The 9,788-nt window shown below is 37.2% G+C and overlaps 2 protein-coding genes across 3 annotated transcripts in view; one reads left to right on the forward strand and one right to left on the reverse strand.

Annotated features, from left to right (window-relative positions):
• The first annotated feature begins 2,227 nt into the window (after window positions 1–2,227).
• Window positions 2,228–6,259, forward strand: LOC111484472 (probable serine/threonine-protein kinase BSK3). Of its 2 annotated transcripts, none has more exons than XM_023131092.1 (11): window positions 2,228–2,350; window positions 2,505–2,682; window positions 2,769–2,974; window positions 3,116–3,251; window positions 3,670–3,803; window positions 3,898–4,003; window positions 4,250–4,335; window positions 4,567–4,755; window positions 4,975–5,136; window positions 5,484–5,597; window positions 5,772–6,259. In XM_023131092.1, exons 2-11 carry the CDS (start codon window positions 2,601–2,603, stop codon window positions 6,012–6,014), a joined length of 1,458 nt encoding a protein of 485 aa, XP_022986860.1. In that variant the 5' UTR covers window positions 2,228–2,350; window positions 2,505–2,600; the 3' UTR covers window positions 6,015–6,259. The 2 variants fall into 2 exon arrangements, with proteins under 2 accessions (XP_022986860.1, XP_022986861.1); XM_023131093.1 differs by having other exon boundaries at window positions 2,525–2,682.
• A 466-nt stretch (window positions 6,260–6,725) lies between these two features.
• Window positions 6,726–9,788, reverse strand: part of LOC111484025 — a 7,487-nt gene continuing 4,424 nt past the window's right edge. Inside the window, exons 4-5 of the mRNA XM_023130441.1 lie at window positions 8,094–8,136; window positions 6,726–7,124 (exon numbers count right to left, since the gene is read on the reverse strand). Of these exons, the coding sequence (XP_022986209.1) occupies window positions 7,003–7,124; window positions 8,094–8,136 (165 nt within the window). The 3' untranslated portion in view covers window positions 6,726–7,002. The remainder of the gene's footprint in view (window positions 7,125–8,093; window positions 8,137–9,788) is intronic.

Consider the following 9,788-nt stretch of genomic DNA (forward strand, 5'->3'; position numbering starts at 1 on the left):
ATAACCCACCAGTTACATCACATTACTATTCTTGGGTTTCTTCCAGTACCAGTTCCAAATCTTTCTTCTGTCATGCTCTTAAGGGATCAGGACGTAGTTTGACTTACAATTCTAATATATCTATATTTGTGTTTTGTAGCATTGAAGTTTGAATTTGTTTACCTCTTATTTGAAGTGTAACAGTCTAACCCCTAGCTAATATTATTCTCTTTGGACTTTTTGTTTAGGGCTTTCCCTCAAGATTTTTAAAATTCGTCTACTAGACAGAGGTTTCCACACCCTTATAAAAAATGTTTTGTTCTCCTCTCCAATCGATGTTAGATCTCGCAATCCACCCTCTTCGGGACCCAGCGTCCTCGCTGGCACACCGCCCAGTGTCCACCCCCTTCGGGGCTCAGCGTCCTCCATTGGTCGATATCTGGCTTTGATACCATTTGTAACCACCTAAACTCACCGTTGGCAGATATTGTCCTCTTTGGACGTTCTCTTTCGGACTTTCCTTCAAGGTTTTTAAAACATATTTGCTAGAAAGGTTCCACACCTTTATAAAAAAATGTTTCGTTCTCCTCTCCAACAAATGTGAGATCTCACATAATTTGTGGGGGGAACCGAGTTATATAAACTCGTTTACACAAGGTAACATGCATTTAGTTTGTGAGTTTGAGAGTTTGTGATATATTTGTAGGTTCGTAAGTTTTAGAAACTTGGATCATATGAACCCAATGAACGGAAAAGCTACTCATCTTGACTATCTCGTGATAACCATTAGACATGGATTATCTAATAACCATAGAATATAATTATGGCTCCCTCTCTTCTCCTAAATGTCTATTCTTGCATATACGTTGTTATCACGAGCAAGAAAAAAGAGAAAAAGAAAAGGCACACAGGTATTCATCTGATCTCTAACTTGTGAAATTGTTGTACTTGATAGACTGTTTCCTATGCTGACTAATTTTTACAGCTTTGACAGAAAACGTGGAACAAGGAAGCAGCTCAGCTAATAAGCTAATCTTAGCTCGGAATTCAAGCCCCTTTTTGGTGTGTATAATGTTGGTAAGTGGGCTTCATCATTTCCCCCCTTTCCCTTGTGCTTGTTGTTGCAGCCAATGATAGCAAACGCATAGGCATAGAGCCCAAATGCTGCTACTGCAGGAGCCTTCAATAAATCAGTCAAATTTTATGTGTCTTCTCTTTGTGATAATGATTAATTCCAGATGTTCTTTCTTTTGCAGGGAACAGTTCTTATTTTTTACGTTACTGTTGGCTTTGGCCACAACTGAATCTGCCTTTGATTCTCCAAAGAAATTGAATCTTATTTCTACTTCGGAGACATGTTTGCCAATATCGTGGTTTCGTTAATTATTAAATGTCATAGGATATCGAATGGTATAGTAGTGTAACAACCTAAGCCTACCGCTAGCATATATTAGCCCGATACATATCGTTGTCAGCCTTATAGTTTTAAAGCACGTCTTTTAGCTAGAGGTTTTCCACACCCTTACAATGTTTCGTTTCCCTCTCCACTCCCCTTGAGTGCCAACATACTCGTTGGCACATCGTTCGATGCCTGACTCTGTTACTATTTGTAACCATTTAAAGCTTGCCGCTAGTAGATATTGTTCGTTTTGATCCATTATGTATCACCTTCAGCTTCATGGTTTTTAACTTCACAAATAGTGACTCTTAAAATTGACCTAAGCTTGACCCAGACTTGATATAAGCTTGGTTCGTTGACAAAATTTGTTAAAATATTTCAGATTGGACAATATTTGAATTGATTGGTTGGACCGATATAATAAGGATATTTAAATTTTTTATTGTCATCTTTAATTAAAAAAGTGTAAGAATATATATATACATAAAAACTTTTTAAAAATAAACATAATAATACCCTCCATTTGTAATAAAAAAAAAAAATATCAAACACTTTTAAAATTAAATTAAATAGGAAATATAAATCTCATAAAGTTCAATAGAATTTAGATAAGACTATAGGTTAGGTCATGGATTATTTATTGCAAGTTGAATCAAGATGAAGTGACCATAATTTTCATCCAAAATTTTAAAATATTTATATAAAAAAAATGGTAATGAGCGGTAAAATTAAGTATTTTTCATAATTTAACGTTCAACTAAATGAAAAGAAAAAATGAAAAAAAAAAAAAAAAACATTACTCCACGCGCTGACATGAACGGTTTGAGGTGCATCTTACGCGACTAAACTCGCAGCTTCGAGTCACAGTAGTAGACACTGAAGAACAAGAGAGAGAAATTGAAGCAGAAGATTGAGAGGAGAGAGAAGCAGTGAGAGGAAGCGAAATGATGAGGTTGTAAGAAAGTGAAGAAGGTAACAGAGGCTTTGGATCGGAGAAACAAAAGCGTCAATCCTTTTCCTTCTTCTTGTTACGCTCTACTTTCTCGATTCCCTAACCAACGCACACCAACTCTACTTCTTCCTTACTTGCTGCAGCTCGCCTTTTCTCCGTTACTTTTTTCTTCAGTTTGCGTGTGTTTACGGGAGGAAGTTGTGTTGTGATTTTGGTGGTGGAAGGTTCACGAACAGGTTGTTTTTTCTATCTGACTTTTGGTTTATTGCAATGGGAGCTCGTTGCTCCAGATTTGGACTCTGTTTTTGGCCTTCTCAGATCGAATCTAATCTCAACGATTTGTCCTGCGCCGGTGAGTTTTACTCTGTGGTTTTGATTTGTTTATGTTTTTTTTTTTTATTTGTAGTTGTTGGAATTAGATTTGTGTTGTGAATGCAGATAATGAGGACGCATTGCCTGGATTCTGCGAGTACAGTTTTGATCAGTTAAGAGCTGCTACTTCGGGATTTTCTTCGGAGAACATTGTTTCTGAGCATGGAGAGAAAGCGCCCAATGTTGTTTATAGGGGAAAACTTGACGATGACCGAGTGATTGCTGTGAAGCGCTTCAACAAGTCGGCTTGGCCTGATTCTCGCCAATTCCTAGTCCGTGATTTACTCTGATTTGAGCTTTGTGTTTATTTTTTGTTATGCATTGTCTCAATGTTAATGAACTGTGTGAGTATGCATATTTTTTTCTGAGCAAGAACGTTTAAGGTGATTGTTAGTAGTGTTTTTGCTTTTCAGGATGAAGCTAGAGCTGTGGGGCAGCTAAGGAATCAGCGGCTGGCGAATTTGATTGGATGCTGCTGCGAGGGCAATGAGAGATTGCTAGTGGCTGAGTTCATGCCCAATGAAACTCTTTCCAGGCACCTTTTTCATTGTAAATTTTCTAGCTTAAATTAACATTTATGATGCTGAAACTTCTTTACATGGATTTCGCCTTTTCTTTTTGGTTTGTCTGTTATACTTTATATATCTCGAAGTAGAATATATAATTAATAGCATCCTTGATGGTGGTTGAAAAGCAAGCATGTAAGAGTACGCTTTTAGTTAATTTTCTATATTAATGACCTTATAGAAACTAGATTGCCCTGTTTTTCTTCTTTTTTTTTTTCTCCAGAAACTAGGTGATGAAATGAAATTTTGCTTACAAACACTTCGTATATATGGTAATTGATTCGGTTTTGGTTTTTCATTGTCAGATATGGGGGGAAGCACATTTTAAGATCCATTAGTCTTAGGTTCACGTGCCGTTCTAGTCATTTAATTTGAATACTTATAGGGTTGATTTTCTGTAGGGGAAACGCAGCCCATGCAGTGGGCAATGAGACTCCGAGTGGCATTATATCTAGCACAAGCTTTGGAGTACTGCAGTAGTAAGGGACGCGCATTGTACCATGACCTTAATGCTTATAGAGTTCTCTTCGATCAGGTACATATATGCATCCACCATGTTTCTATAGTTCTATATTTTTCTCGTTTGGATATATTTCGTGTACTCAGTAATAATTAGCTCTGCCAAGCAGGATGGTAATCCCAGGCTATCCTGTTTTGGCCTTATGAAGAACAGTAGAGATGGAAAGAGCTATAGTACCAACCTGGCTTTCACCCCTCCAGAATATATGAGGACAGGTATTGAACATTTAAAGATTAGATACGGCGTGTTTAGGCCATTGTAGAGATTCGTTGGTAAAATTCCTAAAAGTTATTGGTTTCTATGACATTACGTAACGGCTCTAGATATAGTACAGAGGATTAGTCCAGCAAATGACAAGCAACGCCATTGTTAAAAAAAATGCTTCATGAGTATATATATAACCAGCATGGCCACATCTGTTCGTTCTGCACTATGCTAATTGTAGAATTTCCATTTGACAGGGAGGATAACGCCAGAAAGTGTTGTTTACAGCTTTGGCACTCTATTGCTTGATCTTCTCAGTGGCAAACATATTCCCCCTAGCCATGTAAACTGTTTCCTCCTTCAGAAGTTTCTCTCTTGTGGAAGTTTGATTTGACTTTATCCTGAAATACAACCAAAGAATTTACTCCAGAAATTTAGCTTCAGTAACTTGGTTGTGGCTCTGACTAATTATCAGCATTTTAAGGAACACTGCACTGGGCTTTATTATTACAGCTTTTGCATTCTGAATTTTGGAAACTTCATGTTGAATTTTAATCAAGTTCACTTCTCTCAGGCACTGGATCTGATACGTGCCAAAAATTTTCCGATGCTGATGGACTCGTGTTTAGAAGGTCATCTCTCTAATGATGAGGGGACTGAACTAGTGAGGTTGGCTTCAAGATGTTTACAGTATGAACTTCGTGAGAGGCCAAATGTCAAGTCTCTTGTAATTGCTCTCACTGCTCTTCAGAAAGAAACCGAGGTACAGTACGACCATACGTTTGTTTTAATATCCTGGTATTAGCTATCCATAACAGTTGGGTTAGTTAGTATAGTCTGTAAAAGATGCTATGTTTGCTACAGTACGCAGCTAAGGCCATAGGCCAATTATATTCTATGAAGCCGGTTGGCAACAATGCAAAAAAAGAAAAAAAAGAGAATCGTCCAAATTCATACAGTTCTATCCACTGGTTTATGTCAGGTTCCTTCTTACGTTCTTATGGGAATTTCGCATGGGAATGCTTCCTCCAAGCAAATTTCATTATCACCTTTTGGGGAGGCTTGCTCAAGAACGGATCTTACTGCAATACATGAATTTTTGGAGAAGGCTGGATACAAGGATGATGAGGGAGTTGCAAATGAGGTTGGAAAATTCATCTTTAAATTTAATTTTCTAAGATCAGAGACTATGGAGATTCTTATTAGGAGTTCTTTGTTCATTTTAAGGGACGTGAAATTAGGCTGAACCTGTTTATCATTTTTCTTGACCATGCCAGTAAAATGCGGCTAGCTATTTGTCCATGTTTCTTAATTCATTCTAAAGGGTCGTGAAACTAGGTGCACTAACTGCTTATTAACTAAGTTCATTACGTGTTGATCCCATCTAATTTTCAGTGGCATAATTCCCCCTCAGTTTATATAACTGAAAGTACCTTTTAAAAGTTGGTCTAATTCATTGCTCATCAGTAAAGAGTTTGCTTTGTCTTTCAGCTTTCTTTCCAAATGTGGACAAGCCAAATACAGGAGACACTCAATTCTAAGAAGCGTGGGGACTCGGCATTTCGAGCTAAAGACTTCGTAAATGCCATCGATTGCTACACGCAAGTATGTGATAAACTTTTAAAGATGAAATACTCTGATCCAATTTCTTGGCACCTTTCATTCTGTAGTGGAGAAAATTGATTATAATACCATAAAAGAGACAAACCGACATGTTTTGATAATCGGACTTCTGGCATCGACGTTGTTAGTTGAAACAATCTTCTTTTGAATGTGCAGTTTATAGATGGAGGAACCATGGTATCACCAACAGTTTTTGCTAGACGTAGTTTGTGTTACTTGATGAGTGACATGCCTCAGGAAGCTCTAGGAGATGCTATGCAAGCCCAAGCAGTGTCACCAGACTGGCCAACTGCCTTGTATCTTCAAGCTGCCGCCCTTTTCATCCTTGGAATGGAAAATGATGCACAAGAAACTCTGAGAGATGGAACGACCCTGGAATTCAAAAAAGAAAGAACTTGAATCTGTATAGGTATTTCTCTTTAATTTAACATTATTATTTTTAAATATTTCTTTTCTGTTTAAGTTTCTGTAACACCAAAAGGGTATGATTATTGAACTTGTGAGATGATGTTGGTGCAAATTTATATTTTCATTGCCCAACAAAGCTATCTGTTGATTCTGTTCTTCTCCAGATGTCAAATCTCTTGTTATATTCCTTCCTTGCTTCATGAATTTAATGATATAAGTCTGAGATTGGCTACAAAGAAAACTGATTTTTGCCACCATTTTGGTCTTAAATACTGTCTGAAAATTGGTAACTAGAGCTTTTAAATGGATGATTTAAGACCTAGCTCACCAACTCGAACCTATTTCAACTAGTTCACATTAACTTTGACTAAGATAGAATCTCCACCCAAGTTTTTAAATCGGGCCGCACAAATTTTAGACAGGCAACGATGAACATTTTATGCAGCATCTATTTTTGACTTTTTTTTGTTCTTTGGTCATTTCCGATAACCTGTTCGAGATGACCTTAAGACAAAAACTAGTTGCTTGCCCAGCACATGTCGTACTTCCCAATCCTCTTAAACCTATTAAAAAGACGTCATTGAAACCAATTAAGTTTTTCTTGCAAAGTTACATTTTAATGAACACAGCAATACATCAAAGAAAATGATTATAATTCTTGAAAATTTTGATTTTTTTTTTTTTTTTTTAATTCTTCCCAAATGAACTCTTCAACACTTTCCATGTTTAAAAAAGGAAACATTATTGTATTCATCTCACAGCAGTAGGACAAAAACACTGATTCACAAATATCAACCAGATTCTTAAACCTCGATTCAACAATAAAATCTACAAGTATCTGAGAATCGAGTTCGAACTTACACAAAGTTCGGGACGATTGATCTTTCATTTCATCCCGGATCGCAAGTAAAGCACAGAATGCCCCTCATATAATGAAGTTAGGAAACCTGACTATATTTTTTAAGGACTGTAATCGCAGTCATGAAGTTTGAACTTCAGCTGATGGGTCGCTGTCTCCCGAACTCGGTAAGCTAGCAATATACTTCCAACAGCGCTTGTGAACGCCACTGATCTTCTTCGGAGCTTCTGCGATAGGCGTACCTGGAAAATACATTCGTTTCAACCTCCGTCATTGATGGAAGTAGTTTGCAACAAGCAACAATAACAAACAGGAAGATAAGTCCTAGAAACTTAAATTTTAACTATCATTTGTAAGCAATACAATAACGGTTGCCAACCGAGTCCAGAGTCGCCTCGGTAGAGAGTTCAAAAGGGATGAATCTCAAGAGCTAACTTTCTCGACCTAACTACAACTTAAGCTGTAACGGCACAAGTCCACCACTAGTAGATATTGTCTGTTTGGGCCCGTTACGTATCACTGGTAGCCTCATGGTTTTAAGACGCGTTTGTTAAGGAGAGGTTTCCACACCCATAAGGAATGTTTCGTTCCCCTCTCTAACCAATGTGGGATCTCACATAAACTTTTAGGACGTCTCATGCTTTAAAATTCAAAACTTGAAAACTTACGGACTATTTATTGTAGAACACAGTATGTTTATAAACACTACTTGCACCTATTGTTATCTTCTTTCTACCGTTATTTTAAAAACTAAGCCGAGATTAGAAAGCTAAAAATGTAGCTTCCAAAAACTTCTTTTTCTTTTTTGTTCTTAGAATTTGACTAAGAACTTAAAGTGGTTGCTTAAGAAAGGTGAGAACTATAAAATGAAAATTGGGAGGAAACAAACATGAACTTCAAAATCAGAAAACTAAAGACAAAATCTTATCAAACGAGACTTAAATTGTCACGAAACATAATCCTATACACCAAAATCAAAGATTAGTAAATAGTGAATATTGAATAATTTTCCAACATTCATCATCTAAATCAACTATAAGGCATTAGCTCTTTGATGTCATGGTCCCAAATTATAGAACTTGGCCTAGGTTTGAACATACAAGAGATCCAATTGTTGCTCATTCTTCTATATAATTATTGGAACAAAATTCCAGCAAAATGAAATTCTAATAACGATTGAGGAACAAATTTGGCGATATAGAATCACTAACCATCTTTATGAGCAACGCCCCATGCCTTGCCATGCGTGCCACTCTGTATAAAACAATCGAAAGTAAAAAGAACTCAAATCCTGAATCAGAGAGCATTGAAAGAAAACAGATCTAATTTGATTATCAATTGTCATAGGAAAAATGTCAAACGCCTCCGGAGTCTAAAATTCTACAAATCTTCGTAAACGATTAAAGTAAACAAAACCGTTGTGTTTACTTGAATGCACATAAGAAATGGTAAGCACTTGGAGAAACTGAAAACCATTTGTTTCAAACTTTGTGCAGATTATAGAGAAGGAATGATCTCAAATGAACCGCCACATACATTGATCTAAGAAAAGAAACCAGATGAAGACATACCTTGTACAGATTTATTTTGGTGATCTGGTACGATATTTCATCCCAATGAGCCTTGGCGACATGGTATCCTACTCCCCAATGTTGGTGACAACAGAAAACTAAAGTGAGATTGAGAGGAGGAGTGATTTGAATGATGGGGAGGGAGGTCCTTTTATAGGGGATTCCAGAGTGGGTTGAGATTTTCTAGGGTGATTCCGTAGTCGGTTGAGATTTTTGTGAATGAATTTGAATTTGAAACCAATTCAAATTCTATTCTGCATACCTTGTACAGATTTATTTTGGTGATCTGGTACGATATTTCATCCCAATGAGCCTTGGCGACATGGTATCCTACTCCCCAATGTTGGTGACAACAGAAAACTAAAGTGAGATTGAGAGGAGGAGTGATTTGAATGATGGGGAGGGAGGTCCTTTTATAGGGGATTCCAGAGTGGGTTGAGATTTTCTAGGGTGATTCCGTAGTCGGTTGAGATTTTTGTGAATGAATTTGAATTTGAAACCAATTCAAATTCTATTCTATTATTAGCTATTATTAGTTTCAACACCCTCCCTTAAACTGAATTCTGCGAAATCAGTTTAGGACTTCATTTCATCTTCTTGATATACATCTTGGATTCTGCATATCCCCATCTTTCTTCTGAGCTTCTCGAACAATGGTTGTTTCAAGGGCTTTGTGAATAGGTCTGCGATTTGTTCATCACTTCGGCAAAAGTTGAGTTCAATAATGCCTTCTTTACACAAATCACGCAAGAAATGAAATCGAACATCGATGTGCTTGCTCCTTCCATGCAACACAGGATTTTTAGACAACTTAATAGTTGACATATTATCACAATATATAACCGTCGTACTGGGTTGCTTCTGATTAAGAATTTCAAGCATTTTTCTTAACCAAATTGCTTGGCACGAGCATGCTGCTGCTGCCATAAATTCTGCTTCTGTCGTTGAGAGTGTTACAATAGGTTGCTTCTTTGAAGACCAGCAAATAGCTCCTGAACTCATCAAGAAAATACTTCCTGAAGTACTTTTACGATCGTCTATATCACCTGCATAGTCGCTATCTGTATAGCCAACTATCTTCGGATCATCTCCTTTTTTGTAGAATACCCCCAAATCAGAGGTTCCTCTCACATAACGAAGTATCATTCTTGCTGCATTGAGATGTTTTTCCGTTGGATGCTCCATGTAACGACTTATCATACTAACCGCATACATGATGTCTGGTCTTGTTGAAGTTAGGTACATCAAACTTCCCACAATTTGTTTGAAATACCTATTATCAACCTCTCGCCCGTCAATGTCCTTGTGCAACTTTAAACCCAATTCTGATGGAGT

Source organism: Cucurbita maxima, unplaced genomic scaffold (genome assembly GCF_002738345.1).
Source record: "Cucurbita maxima cultivar Rimu unplaced genomic scaffold, Cmax_1.0 Cma_Scf00009, whole genome shotgun sequence".
In the NCBI taxonomy this organism is placed as follows: domain Eukaryota; kingdom Viridiplantae; phylum Streptophyta; class Magnoliopsida; order Cucurbitales; family Cucurbitaceae; genus Cucurbita; species Cucurbita maxima.